This window comes from Macrobrachium nipponense, chromosome 48 (genome assembly GCF_015104395.2).
Source record: "Macrobrachium nipponense isolate FS-2020 chromosome 48, ASM1510439v2, whole genome shotgun sequence".
Taxonomy (NCBI): Eukaryota; Metazoa; Arthropoda; class Malacostraca; order Decapoda; family Palaemonidae; genus Macrobrachium; species Macrobrachium nipponense.
Window position 1 is genome coordinate 6,947,362 of NC_087223.1, and position 25,914 is coordinate 6,973,275.

At 35.6% G+C, this 25,914-nt stretch overlaps 1 protein-coding gene across 3 annotated transcripts in view; it reads right to left on the minus strand.

Moving 5' to 3' along the window:
* The window catches only part of LOC135205017 (homeobox protein unc-42-like), a 139,069-nt gene that overhangs the window by 84,492 nt on the left and 28,663 nt on the right, over positions 1–25,914 (minus strand). For all 3 annotated transcript variants that reach the window (XM_064235263.1, XM_064235262.1, XM_064235261.1), the window contains 2 exons: positions 16,744–16,874; positions 16,166–16,273 (listed from right to left, as the gene is read on the minus strand). In XM_064235263.1, coding sequence (XP_064091333.1) covers positions 16,166–16,273; positions 16,744–16,874 — 239 coding nt within the window. The remainder of the gene's footprint in view (positions 1–16,165; positions 16,274–16,743; positions 16,875–25,914) is intronic.

The window sequence follows — 25,914 nt, forward strand, 5'->3', positions numbered from 1 at the left end:
TTATTTTTATGACATTTATTAGAGATCATTGTTATTAATTTTGGGATAATTGTTAGCGATACTTGTTATTGATCTCTGTGGTAGTTGTTAGAGATAATTGGTATAAATCTTTGTGATCATTGTTAATGTTATTTGTTATTGATCTCTGTGATAATGGTTAGAGATAATTGTTATAATTCTTTGTGATAATTGTTATAAATAATTATTATTAAGAATTTTGATAATTGTTAGAGATAATTATTATAATTCTTTTTGATCATTATTAGAGATAATTGTTATTGTTCTTTGTGATAATTGTTAGAGATAATTAATATAATTTTTGCGACGACTTCGATAATTGTTATAATTTTTGTGGTTCTCTGTGACCTGTCTTTATTTAGATTTTAGTTTTTTCCCTCCATATTCGGAGGCCGACGGGGTTGGTAACTCTTAGAATAGGGAGATTATGTAACCTCCTTCTTTTCCACTGTTTATTCAATATTCCTGTCGAAGAAAACATTTGAATCGATTATTGAAAGAGAGAGAGAGAGAGAGAGAGAGAGAGAGAGAGAGAGAGAGAGAGAGAGAGAGAGTTACAAGGAGCTACAAGGATTAGGGTGTCTCATAGACTTATTTGTCTATCCTAAGAGGAGACATCGTGTGCTCACTTATCTGTAGGAGCAGGTTTTACTGTTCATTCACAGTGTCCTTCTAATGATTTTGTCTAGCTTTCTTTTAAACTCTTCCACACTGTTGCTGTTTACAACTTCTGGTGGCAGTTTATTCCACGTGTCACATATCTTGTATGTGAAGAAGTTCCCACAATGGGATGTGTTGTATCTCTTCAGTTCTAGTTTCCATCCATTATTTCTTGTCTGGTTTTCGTTTAGCGTAAATAGGTTACTGTCTACTTTTGTTATGCTTTTCTGTACTTTAAATGTTTCTATTATTTATCCTCGCAATCGTCGTATTTCTAAGCCATACATGTTCGGGCTCTCTAGTCGTCTTCGGTAACCTATTTGCCTGATGGATGGAATTTACTCTGTGGCTCTTGCTAGTACTCCTTTTGATCTGTTTATGTCCTTTCTTAGTGTTGGTGACCAAAACTGTTCTGTATATTCAAGATGGTCTAACTATGGATGTGTGGAGCTGCAGCACCGTTTCCTTGTTTCTGTATTTGAACTGCCTCTTTATGTATCCCACTAGTTTCTGTGCCTTCTTTTCTGCTTTTATGCACTGTTTTGTGGATTTTAAGTCCTTGGTAATAATGACTCTAAGATCCTCCTCTTGTCCTACACTATTTATGTCATTCCCAAGCAGCATGTAGCTGGCATGAGGGTTGTTTGTTCCTATTTGTAACACTTTACACTTATCTACGTTAAAGGCATTTGCCATATTTTTTACCACTCATATTTTCATTAGTAGATCATTTCTAAAACTTTCCACTGTATCTGGGTCTGCTGCATTTACACCTAGTTTGGTGTCGTCTGCAAATTTGGCTATCCTGCTAGTTAAGCCTACATCAATATCATTAATAAAAATAAAAAAACAAGAGCGGCCCAAGGCCAGAACCCTGGGGAACTCCGCTTGTTACATCTGCCCATTCTGATTCTTCACCATTTATTACGACTCTCTGTTTTCCATAGGTTAGCCAGTCTTCGATCCAGTCCGCTATTTCTCCTATAGTTACTAAAGCTCTAACTTTTGTCATTAGGTTCTTGTGTGGGACTTTGTCAAAGGCCTTTTGGAAATCTAAGTAGAGTATATTATTCCTCTACTACTGTCGTAAACACCAAGCATGTTATGAAAAACCTCTAAGAGGTTTGATAGGCAGGATCTATTTTGTCTGAGAGAGAGAGAGAGAGAGAGAGAGAGAGAGAGAGAGAGAGAGAGAGAGATTCAAATGAAAAAGAAATATATGAAATTATTCGCCGGCAAAAGAATAATATCACAAACGTCACCCAAGTTTCAATTTTTATAAATTTTCTTTAATTAAAGAAAAGAAAGAGAGGAAAAATACTCCCTTAGACGCGTTCGCGAGTCTCAAACCCACCTCCGAGCTTTCTTTATTCGCTTTATTTTCTCTCTCTCTTTCTCTTTGGCTTTATTTGCTTTAATTCCACGGCGAAATTAAGTTAGCGTGAATTCCCAGTGAGGAAAATTTCATGGCCCCAAAAAGGCGAAATATCTTTATAATAAGATTTACGCTTCGGCCCGAGCGGGTGATTTGGCCATTTTTTTGCTAATCCTTTTAATCTCGGCGATTTCTTGCGCGATTTGGGAATCCCCAGGAGGGGATTTATAAGCGCTATTGACGCGTCTGTCATCAACGCCAGTTTTTACATAGTATTAGCTAATACTTTCGATAAAGTAAAGGCGATATTAGCGCCGATATTAGCTTCATTCACTCGGTAATATGATTTTTGTAGACCCGTCTTTTAATGAGGATTTATTTGGCGATTTGTAAATCCTCTGGATGGGGATTTAACGGTATTGACGCGTCTATCATCAACGCCAGTTTCGACACAGTATTAGCTAATACTTTCGGTAAATTAAAGGCGATATTAGCGCCGATATTAGCTTTATTCTTTCGGTAATATGATTTTTTTAGACCCTTTTTGTGGGGATTTCTTGAGGGATTTGTAAATCCCCTGTGAAGGACTGAACGCTATTGACACGTCTATTAATAACGGAAGTTTTGAAAAGTATTAGCTAATACTTTCAGTAAAACGAGGGAGGTATTAGCGTCGATATTAGCTTGATGCTGTGGGCGATTTCTCTCTCTCTCTCTCTCTCTCTCTCTCTCTCTCCTCTCTCTCTCTCTCTCTCTCTCTCTCTGAATTTCTGAGGGGCGGAAAGACTCTTCGAAAAAGTGGCCGGTTTCAAAGCTGGGTAAAATCGCCGACGGAATTTGGGTAATATCGAACGAATATCGTCCGTAGTTCAGCGACAGTATTAGTTAATAATAGTGTCGGATAATTAGGGTTTAAATAGCAAATCAGATCTTGTGTGGTAGCGTTGACAGGATCGGGCTAATATCGGCGCTAATATCGCCGTTATTTGACCGAAAGTATTAGCTAATACTGTCTCAAAACTGGCGTTGTTAATAGACGTGTCAATACCATTAAATCCCCATCCAGAGGATTTACAAATCGCCAAATAAATCCTCATTAAAAGACGGGTCTACAAAAATCATATTACCGAGTGAATGAAGCTAATATCGGCGCTAATATCGCCTTTACTTTACCGAAAGTATTAGCTAATACTATGTAAAAACTGGCGTTGATGACAGACGCGTCAATAGCGCTTATAAATCCCCTCCTGGGGATTCCCAAATCGCGCAAGAAATCGCCGAGATTAAAAGGATTAGCAAAAAAATGGCCAAATCACCCGCTCGGGCCGAAGCGTAAATCTTATTATAAAGATATTTCGCCTTTTTGTGGCCATGAAATTTTCCTCACTGGGAATTCACGCTAACTTAATTTCGCCGTGGAATTAAAGCAAATAAAGCCAAAGAGAAAGAGAGAGAGAGAGAGAGAGAGAGAGAGAGAGAGAGAGAGAGAGAGAGAGAGAGAGAAAATAAAGCGAAAAAAGACAGCGTCTCAGGGAGTATATATTTTTTTCTTTAATTAGAGCAGAATTAAAGATTCGGGAATTATTGTAATGTTATTATTTTTTTGTGTGAGGACTCATGATTCTCTCTCTCTCTCTCTCTCTCTCTCTCTCTCTCTCTCTCTCTTCTCTCAGTTGGAAAAAGAATTTAAGTTCAATTTCTTTAGTTTTATTCATATGCCGTTCTCTCTCTCTCTCTCTCTCTCAAATGTATTAATATCTCGCTCTCTCATAAGATGCACTGGAGAGAGAGAGAGAGATAGAGAGAGAGACGTAAAATTCACAAGACTGGTTAAAAGAGAGAGAGACAGAGATAGAGATTAAGAAGGAGAGAGAGAGAGAGAGAGAGACAACGCACAAGAATCTCTCGCTCTCCATGAGAGGGAAAGAGATAGACGACGAAACAGAGAAAAACAGCGAAAGAGTAAGATGGAAGAGATCCAAAGAGTTGAAAAATAAACCTAAGAATCTCTCTCTCTCTCTCTCTCTCTCTCTCTCAAGACGCATCAAGGCTACGTATATAAACGACGAGACGGAGATAAGAGAGAGAGAGAGAGAGATCGTCAGCGGTGGGGGATCATCGCGCATCGGGCATCCCCCGACACCCATCCTGAGGGTAGGCTCTCCACCCTCTCCCTCCCTCTCTCTCTCTCTCTCTTTCTCTCTCTCTCTCATCAAGCGGCTTTCCGCCGAGGAGCGACGTACAAAATGCTAATACGTAATGTATATGTAAATTTTTACCCGCTCGCTCCTTTTTGCGATGCCGGGAGAAAAGCCAGTGTTCATTTTTGTATGATAATTTGGTTGCTGAACACACAATGAAAGAGACAGATAATGGCGCTCTTGTCTTCTTCTTCGTCTTCTTCTTCTGCTTCTTCTTCTGCTCCTTCTCCTGCTTCTTCTTCCTAGGAGGAGGAAGAGGAGGAGGGGACGAGGAAGGTTATAGGACCTCCTCCCTCCTACGCCCTAGGGTATCCTAGGACCTCCGCCAAGGGCCTCATTCTCCTGGTAATACCGCCTCCTCGTAGGACATAGGTCTAGGGATGAGGCGTTAGATCGGCTCTTCGGTGCTGGTTTTTTCCTCCTCTTATTCTTCTTCTTCTTCTTCTTAGAAGGAGGAAGAGGAGGAGGAGGACCTTCTCCTTCTTTCCTCTTTCCTCCTTCCCTCCTCCCCCGACCCCCACCCCGTCTTCCTACCCCTCCTCCACCAAGGGCATAGGTCTAGGGGTATAACCGTTGCAACGTCACCTCCTTTCTCATCCTCTTCATCAGAGCTTCGTATCCAACGCAGCAGCAGGAGTTGTTGGGGGGGGGGGGGGATGGCGCCCCCTTCGGTGCCTCGGAAGGGGATGAGGGAGTGGAGTCACTTCCTCCGTACTCCCTCCTCCACTCCTGAGGAAGATTGCTGGCCGGTGTGAGGAGGGAGTAGTAGTAGTAGGTGGAATGAAGTCAAGAAGATGGAGGATTTTTTTGAAGCTGCGGCATTTTCCAGCCAACAAAGACTATTTTTTGAAAAAAAATTAAATATTAAATTATCTATTCGATAGAATTCAATAGACTTCTTTGGAAATGATAGACCGATGTCCAACGCTTCGAGCAGCGTCGGTGTCTCGTTGTTGGTAGTAGTGGCTGCCGAGATATATTGAGTTTTTTGTCGATTTTGACGTCAAGATAAAGGATAAAAATGATATCGTAATTATTATATAGGTATATATAGGTGTCTCGTCGTTGCCAATATTAGCAGGTTGTTATATATGAATGTATAATAATTCCAGTGTTTTTTTTATGATAATGAATTACTATTTCGATCGTTTTTGCGTATTTCTTCAGTCAGAAGGTTATTTTATAAGAGAGAGAGAGAGAGAGAGAGAGAGAGAGAGAGAGAGAGACGAGAGAAGAGAGATGAGGAGAGAGAGAGAGAGTGTACGTACATATCTCGTTTTTTTCCAGCAATTATATATATAAAATATTGCAATATCTTGTCCATCAGATGATTTAAGACCAATAATAATAATATAAATAATGAACTTTCTCTCTCTCTCTCTCTCTCTCTCCTCTCATATGTATCTCTTTGTTTTCAACATAATATACAAAATATTGCAATTTCTCAGCCCAATAATAATAATAATAATAACACAGATATTACACCTCTCTCTCTCTCTCTCTCTCTCTCTCTCTCTCTCATATGTATCTCTTTGTTTTCAACATAATATACAAAATATTGCAATTTCTCAGCCCAATAATAATAATAATACAGATATTAAACCTCCTCTCTCTCTCTCTCTCTCTCTCTCTCTCTGGAGGTGTCCGTCAAGAGGAAGAAGAAAATTCTTCAGCCAAATCTGGATCTATAAAAGAAACTTAAATCAATTTCGGTTTTTTATTTTCATTTTTTTACGTTTTTCATTTTTTTTTTTTTTTTTTGGAGAATTTCCTGATCAATTTTTGACAGGATTCTTTATGTGGCGCAGCGGAGTGAGAGATGTCGGTGGTATTTAACGCCCGGGGAGATTTAAAATAGAGGGGATTTAGAATCTAAACGATTTAAAATGAAAAGTTAAAAAAGGATTAAGTTAAGAAATATATTATTTTTTTAGAATAAAGAAGGAATTAAAATCAATGGGGATTTAAAATAAAGATGGATTTAAAATCAAGAAGGATTTAAAAGGGGGATTTAAATTGAAAATGATTAAAAATGACAAGTTAAAAAGGATTAATACTGATTGTTTTTCCAAAGTTAAGATTAACTTTTTTTTTTTAGAATAAAGAAGGATTTGGAATAAAGTGGGATTTAAAATCAAGAGGTTTTAAAATGAAAAGTTAAAAAGGATTAATACTGTTTTTTCAAAGTGAAGAAACTAAGATTTTGTGTGTGTTTAGAATAAGAAGGATTTAAAATAAAGAAGACGATTTAGAATACAGGATTTAAAATGAAAATCAAATCGTAGTTATAAAAGGATTAATCAGGTTTTCTTATCTTTAAAGTAAAGATTTTATGGGGATTTTTTTTTTGTATTGAGAAGAAAGAAGGATTTAAAATAAAGGGGATTTAAAAGAAACGATTTAAAAAGGAAATGGATTTATTTAAAAAAAAACGGATTAGTAATAATTTTTTATTTTTTATTTTTAAAGTAGAGAAATAAATCTATCTTCCGGTGGTCTCCGTATAATGCTGTATGAGCCGCGACCTATGAAACTTTAACCACGGCCCTGTGGTGGCCTTTTCTATATCGTTGCCAGAAGCACGATCATGGCTAATTTCAACCTTAACTCAAATAAAAACTACTGAAGCTAGAAGGCTGCAATTTGTAACTATATGTCTAAGTAGTTGTTGTTGTTGTTGTTGTTCTTGCTGGTGTTGTTCTTGTTGGGGGTTAGGAAAGGCCTATGAAAAAGCCTAAAAAGGTCTGAAAAATGTGTTTCACGTTGATTCAAAGATGCCGGAATTTTAGGATAGAATATTCATGATTTATTTATTAGAATGAAAAAAGTAAAAGATGAATAATGTGCCTGTTATACAGAACAGAACAATTATTTCTAATAAAATACGTCGTATTCATTTTAATTTTCGTTGGTGAAACAAGGATCTATTTAACCATAGATTTTAGCACATTTTAATCTACGATAAAAGTCGGCAATATGATGTTCCCGACTTATACGTGAGGGGAAAATCTTGCGCGCACCCCGAGTATGCTGGAGGTCGGATCATGCCTTGTTAAGGTCTGAGGGTGGACAGAAAAAGCGCGGATGGACAGACAAAGTCATCTCGATAGTTTTCTCGACAGAAAACTTGAAAAATAGAAATGATAATCTTCCAGATTTTAAAGATTATTTTGGATTTCAAATAAAGATAGATTTAAAATGAAAAAAAATATTTATATTCATTATTTTCATATTTCAAACTAAATAAAATCCAGTTTTCTATAGTTAGAAACATAGAGATTGAGTTGATGTGAAATAAAGAAATTGATTCTTATGTTTTCAATATAAATTATTTACAAACTAAGATAGTTATTTTCCTATTTTATGAGAGCGAAATTAAACATTATTTTACTTTTCAAATGAGTCATTGTAGAGGCGGAGGCCGACGGGAGGGGCAGTCATAAGGAAAAGTAAGGAAATGTAAATGATAAATGAAGGTAAAATCAAATGGAAAAATCAAGAAAATTAAATGGAAAAACCAAAATTAAAAATTATTATTTCTTTGTAACTGAATGATAGTGGAGGCGGAGGCCGACGGAAGAGGCAGTTATAGGGACATTTAAATGTGGAAATTAAATGGAAAATACAAGAAAAAATTAGGTGGGAAAAATCAAATAGAAAAATAAAAAGGGAAAAATGAAGAAGAGAGACGAAGGAGGAGCTGAGATGGATATGATAAGTAGGAAGCTGCAGAAGATGAATAATGTCCCCTCGTGGGTGGGGGGCGCTGGCCCCTAAGAGCCCCCCCCCCCCCTTGCCACACAAGACAGCCAACGATATCTGGATAAGCAGCACTCACCCTTCCTCTACCCACCCACCTAGGTAGGTAGTATAAGCCCCTCCCCCTTCCCCACTAAGCCCCTCCCCCACACACCTAGGCAGGTAATATAAGCCCCTCCCCTTCCCTAGTAAGCCCTTTCCCCTTCCCCCTCCCCCTTCCCTACTAAACCCCTCCCACCAACTAGGCAGGTAATCTTGGTCCCTACCCCCTTATACCTTCTTCCCTCCCCCTGCGCCCCCGCCCCCGCCCCCCTGAGCGTGATTTCCATTTTCTTTCATTTGCCAATTACGCTATTCTACCGCTTTTCATGAGGGGGGAGGGGAAAGGGGTGGGGCCTTGGGATGGGGGGGGAGGGCTTGTGTGGGTGGGGGTGTGGAGCTAGTTATGGAAAGAAAGAAGCCTTTTAAGTCTTTCTTTTTTGGTCAGAATTATGGAGAAGAAGACTTGGAAATTTCTTTTTAATTCTCGTATCATTTCGTCTTTTTTTTTTTATGTTTTTTATTTTTGTATTTTTGAATTTTTATTCATTTTTCTCATTTTTAAAATGTTAAGTTCGAATAACATTGTAGTTTATTATACCTGTTTTGTACCTATAATTGATTAGTGTTCTTGTTTGTGCGTGCATTTTTTTTTTATTTAAATAATGATTCATCTATATAATATTTAAGAGAGAGAGAGAGAGAGAGAGAGAGAGAGAGAGAGAGAGAAGAAAGTTTGAGAGAGAGAGCGAGAGAGAGAGAGAATGATCGGTCAATAGAGACATTGATAGACAGTAACATCAAAATGCTTAAATAGACAATGATGGGCGAATTTTGTATGTGAGAGAGAGAGAGAGAGAGAGAGAAAATGAACGGTCAATAGAGACAATGATAGACAGTAACGTCAGAATGCTTAAATAGACAATGATGGGCGAATTTTGTATGTGAGAGAGAGAGAGAGAGAGAGAGAGAGAGAGAGAGAGAGAGAGAGAGAGAGAGACATTTGAATAGTGAATGTTTCAAATAAAGAAGATACTGAGGAAAAGTGAAGGTATAGAACTGGTATTCACAACATATCTGAGAGAGAGAGAGAGAGAGAGAGAGAGAGAGAGAGAGAGAGAGAGAGAGAGAGAGAGAGAGATAAAAGCCTTGCAAATATTTACTTATAGGAGAAAGCATTCCATAGACTTTACAAAAACATAAAATGCAGAATTCGAACAAAAACAATGTCACATACACAATGTTCAGAAGAAGAACAAAAAGAAGGAGAATAATAACAAGGATACGAAGAACAGAAGAAGAAAGAGATAGGAAAGACTTTGAGTACAGAATAGAAATAAAAAAGTTACAAATGAACTGACGTGAAAAAAAATAGACATTAAAACATGCAGAGAATAGCAAGAATAAAATAAAATCAAGAATAAGAAGCGATAAGAATAAAAAGAGGAGAGAGAGAGAGAGAAGAGAGAGAGAGAGAGAGAGAGAGAGAGAGAGGAGGAAGTGTGGGGGAAAAATAAAACATTCACAGATGAAAACGAATCAAAACTTACAGGAAAACGAGTATATAAGAGCAAAGATAAGACGAAATAACGAGTAAATAGAGAAATAGAGAGAGAGAGAGAAAAAAAGAGGAGGAGAGAGGTAGGAGGAGGACGAGGAAGTATGAGACGGAAAAAAAAAAAACCCTCCACTTTTGGCTTGGGGTGGGTGGGGGGGGTGGGGGGGAGGAAGTTTTGTCTGTGGCATTTGAAAGTATAACAGCCTTGGCTCGGAGACAACTTAATCAGCTGTCCAGGGATAAAAAAGGTGATTTTTCGACACCGTCTCTCTAAACACGATTATGTTAAAACCTGCCTCACTCCAACGCGATTATGAAAAGGAGATGGCTGGGGGGATGGGGGGGGGGGGGGGGGGGGAGTGGGGGGGGGGGGGGTTAGGGGTGAGGTTGATGTGTGTGTGTGTCCCCGTTTCTCTCTCTCTCTCTCTCTCACTCAGACACATGTGTGAGTACCATTTCTATATATGCTTTTCTTTTTCTCTACATAATTCATGTGGCATTTACACGTTTATTTTAATATTTCTCTCTCTCTCTCTCTCTCTCTCTCTCTCCTCTCTCTCTCTCTCTCTCTTTATTCTTATCGCTTCTTATTCTTGATTTTATTTTATTCTTTCTATTCTCTGCTTGTTCTAATGTCTGTTTTTTTTTCACGTCAGTTCATTTGTAACTTTTTTTTTTCTACTTCTGTACTCAAAGTCTTTCCTATCTCTTTCTTCTTCTTCTTCTGTTCTTCGTATCCTTGTTATTATTCTCCTTTTTGTTCTTCTTCTGAACATTGTGTATTTGACATTTATTTTGTTTGAATTCTGTATTTTATGTTTTTGTAAAGTCTATTTAATGTTTTCCCCTATAAGTAAATATTTGCAAGGCTTTTATCTCTCTCTCTCTCTCTCTCTCTCTCTCTCTCTCTCTCTCTCTCTCTCTCTCTCTCTCTCTTCTCCTAAATTTATATGTTTGAGTCGTTCACTTAAGCTCTTGTAATTTTTTCTATATCTTCTGGTTCTTTATAAAATCTGTAGAATTTTTTTTCTTGAAATAAATAATTGTGAGCCTTCACTCTCTCTCTCTCTCTCTCTCTCTCTCTCTCTCTCTCTCTCTCTCTCTCTCTCTCTCTTATTTTGTAATTATATTTGTAAATTTGTTTATTTGCCACACTTTTTGTTTGAGTTTTGTACTGAAACTTGATTTTTTACTTTTCTATGTAGAAAGTAGATTATTGTTTGTTAGATCTTTCTGTCCCACGCTTGTTTGCTCCCCTTTGTTTGCAAAGGTATGTTTGTTAGAATGTCCTTGTTACGCTCCGAAGCGAATGCATAGAGTCACCATTTGTAACTTTATTTTTTTAAATTCAAACTAATAACAATGAATTTCTACAATTTCTTGGGATTTTTTTTAGTTTTTTTTTCAATCTCTAATTATATATTGTTGTTTTATGTTTAATTGTTGTGCTCTCTAATTATTTATTTGGAGTTTATTGTTATCTAACAAGAAGCTTCTGTTTATTATCAATGTTGTTTGTCCAGCCTCAGATCTTAAAAAATTAGTAAAGCTAGAGGGCTGCAAATTGGTATGTTGATCATCCACCCTTCAATCATCAAACGTACCAAATTGCAGCCCTCTAGCCTCAGTAGATTCTAATTTACTCAAGGTTAAAGTTACCAATATTCTTAAAAACAACAGAGGCTAGAGAGCTGTAAATTGATATGTTGATCATCCACCCTCCAATCATCAAACGTACCAAATTGCAGCCCTCTAGCCTCAGTAGGTTCTAATTTATTGAGGGTTAAAGTTACCCATCATTGTGCGTCCGGCAACAGAACAACCCAGGCCACCACGGCCGGCTGAGAATTTCATGGGCAGCGGCTCAGACAGCATTATACCAAGACCACCGTAAGATAGAGAATCACCCGTGGCCTTGATTACACGCTGCACAGAAAACTCGATTTCGCCGAAGTTTGCTATAAAAAAAAACCTATTGAAAAAGAAAATTCAGCATCTGGATTGAGGACATGTTAGGGCGACTGATGGCTTGCTGAGCCTTGACGGAGGTTTGCGTTTAGAAGGGGTTTTTAGGGTACTGTTGTACAGGGCAGATTAGATGCTAAATTTACTGCAGATTTTTCTGTAGTTAATCTTGGACATAGGATTTTGAACATATATATATATATATATAGATACTATATATATCATATATAATATATATATTATATATATATATATATATATATAATATGATAATATATATATATATATATATATTGATATATTATCTATATATATATATATATATAAGATTGAAACAATCTCTATATTATATCTATATATATATATATAATATATATATATATATTATATATATATATATATTTAACAGGTGAAAAGTCAAAACAGCTCAATACATTGGGTTGCTTTATTGTTGCCAACGTTCCAAGACTATGGTCTCATTTTCAAGGCTATAAAAAACAAAAATACATAAATTACAAACTTGTCCAGCAAGATTAACATCAATTGTTACATACGAATAAGCACGAGAAAAAATAAATAAATATAAGTATATAACAATTTTAAATAAAAAACAAATAACTAAAAACACACAATGTATGAAACACAAAGTAAAAATTGTAAAAAAAAATAAAAAAAAAAAATATATGAAACAAACCTTACAACCCGAGGTTCGGTTGCTGAAAGGCCTGCCAGAGCGAGAAGGAGTCGAGATAACCAAGGAAAGAAGATAAGAGAGGGCGGTCTAAGCAATGTATAATGGAACTGCTGTAGTGTTGTTATTCAGAGTTGGAACGAGGTGCTTAATGGCCAAGGATTCGAGTATAGGGAGTTGGTTTTCATTAGGGCTGGATAAAATTATCTTAAAATCATCGTACTTGCACTACTCGGGTTGTAAGGTTTGTTTTATATATTTTATTTCTTTTAACAATTTTTACTTAGTGTTTAATACATTGTGTGTTTTTGTTATTTGATTTTTATTTAAAATTTTTATATACTTATATTTATTTATTTTTTCTCGTGCTTATTCGTATGTAACAATTGATGTTAATCTTGGTGGATAAGTTTGTAATTTACGTATTTTGTTTTTATAGCCTTGAAAATGAGACCATAGTCTTGGAACGTTGGCGACATAAAGCATCCTTGTATTGAGCCGTTTTGCCTTTTCACCTGCTAATATACTGCTCGACTTTATGGATATATATATATATACATATATATATATACACATACATATATACACATGTACACACGCACAACAACACACAAGAACACCAAAAGGCAAAGAAGAATACCTCAGGAACTATTTAACCGGATTACTTCAAAACGTCTTCCTTTCGGAATGAATTTAAAAGAAATCCTTATTCAATGTAAATACGCATATGAACGCAATCCCAGGAGGACCAGTTGCCAAAAATTACATCTAAGCACCTGATTATGCAAATGAACTGCAGAGAGAGAGAGAGAGAGAGAGAGAGAGAGAGAGAGAGAGAGAGAGAGAGAGAGAGAGAGAGAGAGAGAGAGAGTAAAAAATTAATTATCATAATCTTTTCTCATTACAAATCTTTGTCCAGCTTAACTTGTAGACATAAGCTAGGAGAGAGAGAGAGAGAGAGGAGCAAGAAGAGAGAGAGAGAGTGAGAGAGAGAGAGAGAGAGAGAGAGTAAAAAACTAATTATCATAATCTTTCCTTATTACACATTTTTATTCAGCTTAACTTGTAGACATAAGCTAGGAGAGAGAGAGAGAGAGAGAGAGAGAGAGAGAGAGAGAGAGATGGTTTCCCCTCCGTCGGCCTCCGCTTGGTAATAGCGAGATTTTTATTTCATCACAACTGAAATTTGAATTTTTTTTATATTTAAGTAATAATTATCTTAAATTAGTATTAAAGATTATCTTCATTATTGTTGTAAGATACCTAAATGATAGCTGTGAATGATTTGGATCATTATTATAAATTATCTGAATTGTTAAGAATGGTCTATAATATTGTTCTAAATTACGTAAATTATTTTTATAAATCATCTAAGTTATTTTGTAGATTAAATTATGGTCGTAAATTCTATTGAATATTGTTAGAAATGTTCTAAATGTATTTCGTTATTTTTTTAATCATTTATTGATTCGAAAATAATTTATTGATCAAAAATGATTATTTTCAAAATAATTTTTTCCAGACCCATTGCACAGCCAACAATTTTTTTAATCACCATTCGAAAAACTGAAACAAAATCCCCCGAAATCAGATTTAGAAAATATAACTATTTTTTTTTTTTTGCATTTTGATTTAGATTCACAAATGCATTGGATATTGAATTTATTGGAATTCATCCAATAAATCCTCCGTCCCGTCAACAGATACAATCGCTGGATTTCAAATTCGTAAATATGAGTAATGTTGTTCCAGTGATTTTTGAACAATATCAAACTTTTCGACCTCGAAAGTAGAAAGACTTAATTTTTTTCATTGGACGAATAAGTCTTATCAGTCTTTTGCAACTTTCAACAGTAAGTCTGAAAATAATAATGAAAATTATAACTCATGGAATTTGATTGAATTAATATTGTCATATTTTGCTCTTGAGTAAAAAATGGGTCGAATTTCATTGCAAAGGAAAAGAAATAAATAGATAAATCAACTTTGAATGATCACTCTGATATTTTGTCATTCCAACGAAATTAATTTTTAAACAGCATTTGACTTGACCTAAAAAAATATTTTTTTCAAATGGATTTATTCAATACTGATTATTTTTCATTTAAATTGTAAGTTGACGCATTGTGAATGTATTCTGTTTTACGCTATATTTATGTTTAGTATTGAAAAAAGATGTGGAATTCTGTTACAGCAACAAAAAAATCTTTATTTTAAAAAGTTGTTGATAGAGAATTAAAGACACATCTGTAATTTTATTACGTTTATATTTTTGTTGCAAAATATTGCATCTTTATTGATGGGAATCAATTTATATATATATATATTTTCCTATTATTATTTTTTATTTACTGAGATCAGTGATGCCTTTATATATTCCTTGAAGTCTTACACTGCAATAGATACACAATTTTTACAAAATGTCGAGAGAGAGAGAGAGAGAAAGAGAGAGAGAGAGTTCATAAAACCTCTAAATATATTATTAAATATAAAATGCGTTCCTTTGACTTCATTTTCATTTTTTTTACCTTTCAGTGTCAACATTTTTTAGATATGAGATTTTTATCAACATTAATTTCGGGAATTCCTGTCTTTCTCTATTTATCTGATTGGTGACCGTTTACCCTTAAGCCAAATCCTCAATGTTTCTCTTCTCGCTTACTCGGGGAGTAAGCCTACAAACTACTTTGTTGTTGTTATTCTTGCTGTCTTTGTTGTTCTTGTTGGGGGATAGGAAAGGTCTATGGAAAATCCCTAAAAAGGTCTGGAAAAAGGTGTTTCGCGTCGAGTTGAAGATACAGGAATTTGAGGAGAGGATATTTATGATTTGTTTATTAGAGTGAAAATGTAAAAAATGAAAAAATGTGTATGTTAAACAGTACAAAAAAAGTATTTCTAATAGAATAGAGCGTATTTATTTTAATTTTCGTTGGTGAAAAAACGCGCTCTTGGACCGTAGATTCAAGCACGCGCCCCGAGTAAGCCAGAGGTCGGATCGCGCCTTGTTTGGCAGCACGAAAGTATCTGGAAAATGATGCGACGAGACTGAGCAAATCCTCCTAACTTAAATAATGTTAGTGTGTTCTACTTAATCCATCCATAAGCATTAGGTAGAACTTATGTATCTTAACTTAGCCTAACCTACCTTATGTTAATGCGTTCTACTTAATCCATCCCAGAGCTAAATACACCTTCTGGTAGGGGGCTTAAAACCCCCATCCTAGAGTCAGGTAACCCTTTTCTAGTGATTTTAACCCCCAGGAATCCATCCCAGGGGCATCTTCCTTCTCGAAGGACTTACCCACTTCCAAGGAATTTATTCCATGGCTAAATAAGCCTTTTCTAGAGAGATGTACCCTTAAACCACGCGTCCCAGAGCTAGATAACCATTTCTAGGGGGATTTAAACCCCTGGGCCCACGAAGAATATGATATTCTAGGGGGTTCTACTCTGTAGAATCCTAGAACTCGCATCCTAGAGCCAAATAGCTCCTCCCTAGGGTTCTTTATCCCCAGGACTCCCACACAAACGTCAACATTTGAATCCGAAAATGTCATAAAGTGCCCTAGAATCCTTTTACCTTAAGTAAGAAGATAAAAGAAACACTGCAGTATCCCAAAGTGCCCAAGGATCCTCGAAACACTCCCACTGAAGCAGCAACATTTGTATCCTAAGGTATCCTGCAGAAACCTAATTCCTTAAGTGAGAAGATAAAGGAAAAACTCTTGGAGGAGGTCCTGCAGTATCTCCAAGTGCCTAAGAATCCCTGGAACACTGCAGGACTCCCATGGAGGCAGCAACGTTTGAATCCCCAAGGTATCCCCCCCCCAAAAAAAAAGATAAAATAAAAATTACGAAAAACCTCCTGAAGAAGAATCCGTCCAGGACCAGAGACTTACCTGAATGCGCGCCTCGTTCAGCTTCGTCTTCCTGGCCAGTTCCTCGCGGCAGTAGATGTCCGGGTAGTGGCTCTTGGCGAACGCGGCCTCCAGCTCAGCCAACTGTTCCTGTTTGGAATTTGAAGGTGTCCGGGTCAGCGATTCGTCAGATTTAAAAAAAAAATAAGTGATAAAATTTGGGAAGATTTAATTAGATTTGTTTCTTTGATTGTTTAGTCATTCACTAAGCTTTGAGATAGATAATAGAGAGAGAGAGAGAGAGAGAGAGAAGAGAGAGCGAATTTTGAAAGAATATTACAAATTTGTGAAATATGGAATTCATTTGTTTCTTTATCATTAAGTAATTTACTTAGCTTTGTACAGGAGAGAGAGAAAGCAAGATAGATGGATAGATAGATAGAGAGAGAGAAATTTTGTTTTAAAGAATATTATGAATTTGTGAAATATGGAATTCATTTGTTTTTTTATCATTAAGTAATGCACTTAGCTTTGGAGAGAGAGAGAGAGAGAGAGAGAGAGAGAGAGAGAGAGAGAGAGAGAGAGAACCCCCTGCTGCAGGATGGGTGGGCATATCTCACCTGGGTGAAGGTGGTGCGGTGTCTCCGGCGTGCGGGCGTGGGGCAGGTTGTGGGCGTGGGCGTGGGTGAATGCCCTGTGGTACACATCCCGCCCTCACTCTTCACCTTCTTGAAGGCGCCGTCTCCGCCCGCTGTCACGAGAGAAAAAGAAGAAGAAGAAGAGGTTATTTAGACAATGTAAACAAAGAGTTTTCATTTATATTTATATATTTATTAAGTGCTTTGGTGACTCTGCTTTCATTATATTTATATATTTATTAAGTTTCATTTATATTTATATGTTTATTAAGTGCTTTGGTGACTCTGCTTTCAGTCGTGTATTAAAGAATATTTATAATATCGATTACTTCTTGGTTCGAGGTCAGGATTCCTAGTCGCAAAAGAGCAAGAAGAAGAAGAGGTTGCTTAGATATTGTAAACAAAAGACATTCACTTATATATTGAGGGCCCTGTGTTTTCCTCTCTCAGTTGTGTCGAAGGGATTGTCACAACCCCTCGATTATATCTTGGTCCGAGATAACGAGTTTGTGTCTATCAGTAATTGTCAGTCATTTAACCTGGTTAATGAGTGATGGTCTGGGTCTTTCATTTAATATTTTGAAAAATTGTTAACAATAATTTGCTGCCTTGAGTCTTTTTAGTCAGGTTAAGAAGTAATATTTCGTCTCATTGAAACAGTTAAAGTTTTTATTTGTTAAAATATTAACAATAATTTGCTATCTTGAGTATTTTAGTCTGCATAGTGAGTAGTCTCAATCTGTCATTTGAAAAGGTTATTTGAAAAAAAATATCACTAATGATTTGCTATTGGAGTCTTATGGCCTGGTGAGTCTTTCAGTTAAACAATTAGGTTTTTTAAAAAAATATTAGCAATAATAAGCTCCTGCCTTGAGTCTTACAGTCTGATTAAATAAATAATATTCTGAGTCTTTCATTTAATTAGTGTTTTTTTAATATTAAAATGAAAATAATTTGCTGATTTTAGTCTCATAGAAATATTAACCAATTTAATGGTTTTAATTCTGACATTTTAACAGTTTTGACTGTTTGTGATTTGTTCCGTATGAAAGGACAGTGAGAATTACTGTTAACGTTTATTATATTATTTCAGTTCCTAGCTGTAATTTTTGTAATATATACATACATAGACTTTAAATGATTTGCGAAAAAAGTGATCAATGTATCAATATATTTGTTGACTTTCAAACATCACTGAATATCGAATTAGCCACACTTTGGGAGTGACTTACACATAATAAATAAATATATATATATAGTATATATATATATATATATATATATATATATATATATATATATATAAATGTGTGTAAAATATATATATAAATACTCTGTCCATAGATTTTCAGAATCTGATATTCCTTGACGCGACGCAAATATGAAATCTAATTATAGAAATACACAAACCTTTTTTTCTGTATTAATATTGAATAACATGAATGGACAGTGAATATTATTATAGTGTTCATTACTGACCGATATTATTCCGTCTTTGAATTATAATTTCTATAATAATTTGGCAGACATTGGTCGAGTGATTTTCGTAACTTGGAATAATTTTTAGATGATCTGTGTTATTATTATTATTATTATTATTATTATTATTATTATTATTATTATTATTATTATAAAACATTGCTTTCAAACTTAACCAGACACATTTTTTTGAAAAGTTCGCATAAAGCTAAGAATTATGTAAATTTGACATGACAAAGTATATACACGTGTGTGGACACACACACACACACACACGCACACACGATAGCAGGAAGACGAAAAAGGAAAATAAATGTATGTTTAAAGTAACAATATAGATGATTTTAGACATATAAAGATGCCTTGGAATTAGATCGCTGATAACTGCATGACTTTGGTTGAACCTTCTGCCAATAAATAATTATTACAAAAATTGTAATATAGGATATTGTAATATCCTATATTACAATATAGGATGTTACATAATATAGGATATTGTAATATAGGATATAAATGTATAACACCCAAAAATAACAAAGAAGCAGATTTTTTTTTAAGCAAAGAGAGGTAATGTGGGGAATCCACAATATTAGATATTACTGCATGAATTTGGTTTAAATTTCTGTGAAAGAATATGTTATAAAGACAGATATTAGATTCGTGATGGTAGTAATATAGGTTATGGATATTATAATATATATATATATATATATATATATATATATATATATATATATATATATATATATATATCTTAAAAACAAAAGAAGGTATATTGAAATCTTCGGATGTGATCAGACAGCAACGCCTGACAGATATAAAGAATATTTTTAAAAGAGTTTGGAACTCGATCTCACCGATGATAAAAAGGCTATAGAGAGAGAGAGAGAGAGAGAGAGAGAGAGAGAGAGAGAGAGCCTAGTAGCTAAGACACCTAGTGGATGGAAAAAAGTTATTTTGGAAAAAAACTTTGCAACAGTATCGGACATAAGATAAAAAGGCTAGAGAGAGAGAGAGAGAGAGAGAGAGAGAGAGAGAGAGAGAGAGAGAGAGAGAGAGAGATTTAAGAATAAAAAGAGGGGTGGGGGAAAAAACTGTGGACATATAGATACCGCCTGCGAAATAAAATGGTAGCTAGGAAAAATATAAAAACCAGAGAGAGAGAGAGAGAGAGAGAGAGAGAGAAGAGAGAGAGAGAGAGAGAGAGAGTGGGTAAAAACCGAGGACATATAGATACCGTTGGCGAAATAAAATGGAAGTGGAAATAAAAAATGAGAAAAAAGATTAAAAAAAAAAAGATAAAAAAAACATTTGGGAGCATGCAATTTAGAAGGGAGGAAGTTGATAGGGGGAAAAAACTTCCACTGGGGAGAGGGGAAAATATAAGAGGGGGAAGAGGGGGGAAGGAGGAGGAGGAGGAGAGGGGGGGGAAGGGTGGAAGGGCAAGAGCCTATGGCGTCATCAGGGCAACCCAACCCCCTGCCAAACCCCCCCCTTCCCCCGTGATCTTATTATGAGCAACGAACCATTGGGGGTCGTTCCAGATGTTGGCTTGGGGTTCCAGGGGGGGCTTCGCCCCCCTCTCCCCTCATCCATCCATCCTACATCCATTCCCCCCACATCCCACCCCTTCTCTCTCTCTCTCTCTCTCTCTCTCTCTGCCAAACAGCTCCACTCACTCCAGCCATTGCTACAATGCTGTATCACCTCCGAACAGCAGTTGTTTGTTTCTGCTGTTTTGCGCTGTTCTTTGTTGTTTCGCTCGATGCTGTTGCGTCCTGTGTGTTGTCTTTCTATCTGTCTGTCTGTCTGTCTATGGGCTGCGTTGGTGTTGTTGATCTGTCAGGCTGTTAATCTATAATGTTTATTTATAATGAATATCTTTCGCTATTAGTTACTTTCCTCGTCACCTTGATCCGTCTCTCTCTCTCTCTCTCTGTAGATCCGTACCTTATTATTACCGCCCACCCTTCTTCTATTCGTAATCGTCATTCTCCTGTTCCTCTTCTCTCTCTCTCTCTCTCGGCTATCATTCGTCGTTTCCCCTTTCCTCTGCTTTACTCCTTTATTTATGCTTTTGCACAATGGCTTTACAATAGAGTCCTCCCCTCTCTCTCTCTCTCTCTCGCGCTGCACTGTCCATTAAGAGCTCATTCTCCTCTTCATTATTCTCTCTCTCTCTCTCTCTCAGGAGAAGAAGCCAAACGCATCTCTTTATTCTTTTGTTTATGAAGCGTCGATGTAAACACTCATACCAGATCATCGTAGATACATTCAAACTAAAGTTTCCCTTTTCCAAATCGCCTTTGGCTGCCATTTTGATGGAAAAAAAGAAGAAGCGAGGACTACTCCATCGCTCTGTCGTCCATTTTCCATCGCTGTGTCCAGCTCCTGCTTCGATCTCCATCTTTCTACTCCTTTTCTGCTTGCTGGAGTGACTTATAATTCGTGTTAGATGCAGCGCCATCTTTGTTTTCGAGTGAAATGGAGATGTGTTAACTAGATGTGTGTATTTTTTTTGTGTATGACTTTTCAAGGTGAAACAGCTCCTTCTAGTTCCCTTCACTCTACGGATATCAATCTTTCTCCATCTATGTTCTAACCATCTCCTTTTTAATGCTATTTTAAGGCGTTTTCCATCTATATGTGAACTGCCATTATTCTAGATATAGAATGACATTTGGGGTGTTATACCAAAAACCTGTCTTTATATAGATGGAGGACAAGCTATCTATCGCCCTATCATCATTGTTTCCCCTTTTATACTCTCTCTCTCTCTCTCTCTCTCTCTCTCTCTCTCTCTCTCTCTCTCTCTCTCACAGTGACCCTACCTCTCCATCTCTCTTCATTAGCATTATTCAGAAGTGAATAACAATTCGTGTTACAGTCATTTATGCTCCATTTTGTAAGGAACACCGGCTCTCTCTCTCTCTCTCTCTCTCTCTCTCTCTCTCCAGCCATTCCCCTTAGTATTCGGTGATCGTTCGTGCCTTTGTATTCCCCCTCTTTGCGAAGGGTACTCAAGATTGTCTCCTGGTCTATGAAGGGAGAACCTTCTCTCTCTCTCTCTCTCTCTCTCTGTTTCTGTATTTGTGTGATGCTGTAGCTCTCAAAGCTATAGGTTTTGTTTGTGAGTGTGAATACACATATATAAACATTTATGGGTGATAATTTTAGAGTACATTGTATTTTATTTCTCTCTCTCTCTCTCTCTCTCTCTCTCTCTCTCTCTCTCTCTCTCTCTCTCTCTCTCTCACACGTACTTTCTGTCTGTCTGTCTGCCTGTCTGTCTGTCTGTCTTTCTCGCCCTAAGCTGAAAGATGCACATAGAAATATGCAATGTCTATTCGAACATTTAAGTACACAAAGGTTTATATATATATATATATATATATATATATATATATATATATATATATATATATATATATATATATATATATATATAATATATATATATTATATATATATTTGTGTGTGTGTGTGAGTGTGTGTATTTACCGTTACGCCAAGCAACCTCATCCTATAAACAAACGCAAAACAAAAAAATAATAATAATAATGAATAATATCACTCTCTGGCACCAACCCCTTATCTGTAAAGAAGTCAGATAATCCCATATATGCATAATTCCCCCCTCTCTCTTTCTCTCTCTCTCTCTCTTATTATCATCCATTGGCTTTTCTTCTTCTTCTCTTTCTTCCTCTGCTTCTTCTTCTTCTTCCCTGTGATCACCTGCGGAACGTTTCTTGAACAGGAAGCAACATCAAAGAGACCGACTTGGAAGCCAATTTCCGTAAACAACAGAAAGATGGAAGATTGTTAGTGGATGCTTATGGATGCTTTGTAGAGAGAGAGAGAGAGAGAGAGAGAGAGAGAGAGAGAGAGAGAGAGAGAGAGAGAGGTGCTTTACCTCTTTTGTGATGATTACTATTATTATCATCATTATTATTATTATATATTTTTTTTTTTTGCTCTATCACAGTCCTCCAATTCGACTGGGTGGTATTTTATAATGTGGGGTTCCGGGTTGCATCCTGCCTCCATTAGGAGTCCATCACTTTTCTTACTATGTGCTCCGTTTTATTATTATTATTATTATTATTATTATTATTATTATTATTATTATTATTATTATTATTATTAGAAGTTTTGTGTTGTTTAGTCTGGTGTGGGAGATGGTTTTCATTGTTATAATTGTTGTTGTTTTATGCACACATACATACACACGCAAGCACGCAAACACACACACACATATATTATATATATATATATATATATATATATATATATATATATATATATATATATATATATATATATATATATATATATATATATATATATATATATATAAGGCACTTTCTCACAATATTTTTGCTATGCTGTATTCAACAACAACAACAGCAACAACAACAACAATAATAATAATAATAATAATAATAATAATAATAATAATAATAATAATAATAATAATAATAATAAATATTTTATAACTCTGACAACTACAAAGTTATATACGACCATTCCTCAAGATTAAAAAAAAATATAGATAATATTACAACATTAAACACGACAGCTTTATAACCCAGCAAGATGCGGGCTCCACCTGCCACCATCGTGAATTCTGACCACCTTTGCAGTTCTGACACCGCTGTCAGCTCTGATCGTAGGTTTCTGACACCGGCGGTGTCAGATCCGAATGGCTAGGAAACGCTGCGTCGTACGTGGTCGCAGACTCTACAAGCGACGTGAAAATCAGGAGTTAATGAAATCTGGGTTTCAAACGATGTAGAACTGTAGCATCCCTGTTTCCTCGTCTTTGGTCGGCTTATTCGTTTTGTGGCTGGTTTATACAATGTTTTATAGACCGGACGATATTAACCTTAGGTTTAGTTAGTATTTATACTTTTGATAACATTTAGAAGATATAACACAAGTTGCGTTTCCGATTAATTCTAGGGAAACGTAAGTTGGTTTATGGCTGGTTTATGCAGTTTTATAGACCGGACGGTATTAATCTAAGCTTTAGTTAGTATTTATACTTTTGATAATATTTAGAAGATATAACACAAGTTGTGATTCCTGTTAATTTTAGGCAAAGGTAAGTTGGTTTATACAGTGTTTTATAGTCCGAACGTTATAAACCGTTGGTTTAATTAGTATTCATGTTTCCAAAATATTTAGAGTATTTGTTGTATAGAAGTTTTATCTTATTAACCTGATTTTATGGTAGAATTTTAATGAAAAGTATGGTAGTTTAAGGTTGGTTTATATGGTATTTTAATCTCTACTTATTATAAACCTTAGGTTTAATCATTGTTTATATTTGTATTAATGTATCGAGGATATATTATGTAAGTTATTTTTCCTATGACTTGATCTTCAGGTAGAATTTTAACCGATATGAATATGGTTTAAGTTTGGTTTATACTTTTTTGTATATCCATGGTTTTATAAACCTGATGCTTAATAATTACTTTTATTTTCATTAATATTTCCGAGATATAACGTCCAATTATTTTCTCCCGTTGCTTCCAACGGTGGTTTAAGGCTGGTTTATACGGCGTTTTAATCTCTGCTTAGCATAAACCTTAGATTTAATTATTATTTATATTTGTAATGATATTCCTAAGATGCAATAAACAAGTATATCTCCCGGCCAGTTTATTTTTCACCTAGAATTGTAGCTAATATGAATTTGGTTGAAGGTGGGTTTATACGGTGTTTTTTGATCGGGAAATTATAAACCGTAGGTTTATATGGCTTTTTTTTATTATATTTCCAAGGTATAATATGCAAGTATTTTTTTTTCTCTCCTCTCATCTTAATTTCCAGATGCATCTTAGCCGATATGAATACAGGATTACTTGTTTATATTTTTTGCTAGTTGTGTAAATCTAGAAATTAAGGAATTGGTGTGAAATGTGAGAGAGAGAGAGAGAGAGAGAGAGAGAGAGAGAGAGAGAGAGAGAGAGAGAGAGAGAGAGAGAGCTAGCTAATGACGCTTCAGTGATGTTAATGACAACACAAAATACTGGATTATTGCCGCCTGCTGTACGACGGTTGCAACGGTGTAAAAACGCGAAATTGATTTCTCTGGAGAGAGAGAGAGAGAGAGAGAGAGAGAGAGAGAGAGAGAGAGAGAGAGAGAGAGAGAGAGATAGAATTAGTGATCTCTTTAGCAAGATTCATACTAAACACAGCGGTATTCGTACGTTACATAAAACTGCGCTAACGATTTCAAAAACTAAGACTCTACTTGATAGGAGACCGAGGTACGTAGGTAGAGAGAGGGTGGGAGAGAGAGAGAGAGAGAGGAGGGAATTAACGGAGGGAGGGGAGAGGGAGAGAGAGAGAGAGAGAAGAGAGAGAGGGAGAGAGAGGATGGCTACAAATGTTTAAAGTGGTAGTTCCCTGTCGCTCCCTCGTCTCGTAGAAAAGACCCGGGTTATCGGAGGTACAAACTCGACGGGGTGCGTTGGCTGCATAAAAACTCTACGGTGTCCTCCCGCCACAGTTCACTATCTCAAACCCTTATACTTTTACCTATTTTTAAGAATGTTCTTTTAAAAATAACTGTATGGTGTATGTAATAACACATGTCAGTATCTCAGATCCTTTACATATTATATATATTTTCCCCATTGTTTCACGTATATTTTGTAATGCTATCATTCATTATTTAAATGGTGAATACTCTAATACCTCAGACCCTTATTATATTACATATTTTCTCGTGGTTTAATGTATATTTTGTTATTCTGTAATTCCTTATGCAATAATTGAATAATCTAGTACCTTAGACCCCCATTATTATTATTATATTTTTCGTATTTTCACGTATTTTATGCAATTCTATCGTTCATTATCTGACGCAGTATTGTATTGATTACATTGAATGTAGTGTTATGAAACGGATGTAAACGCATATTAGATCTGTCATTACACTGAGCCCCTGATTTCGTTACACATTTTTCCGTATATTGACGTATTTTTGGCCTTTCTGTAATTCCCACTCTGGTTATTAAGCAATCTAAGACGGCATGGTATTGATTACATTGATGTAATGGTATGAAACGTGTTTTCGATGTTTATATATCATATATCATGTCAGTCGTGTTATCAGGGTTATCGGAAATGTAATTTTTTCTAGACCCTCATGTAATATATATTTCATGTTTATACGTATTATTACGTAGTGATTATATTGACCGTAATGTTATGACAGGTGTCGTATAAGATATAAGGTTTATTGTATTAATTTATGCAGAGGAGTGGGTCGGTAATTATAATGATTTATGAGGATAGATTTCGTTTTTTTCTCATTTGGGGAACACAGACTGTTATCATTGTGATACTAACGATTGTTTGTTGGTAATGATATTAACATTAGTAGTAGTAGTAGTAGTAGTAGTAGTAGTAGTAGTAGTAAGTAGTAATAATAATAATAATAATAATAATAATAATAATAATAATAATAATATTCTGGTTTTATGTGATATATGTAACAGAACATTGAAGATACTGGTGATAACAATATTATAAAAATTTTCCTACTACTACTACTACTACTACTACTACTACTACTACTATAATAATAATAATAATAATAATAATAATATAATATAATATAATATAATAATAATAAGAATAATGATAATAATAATAATA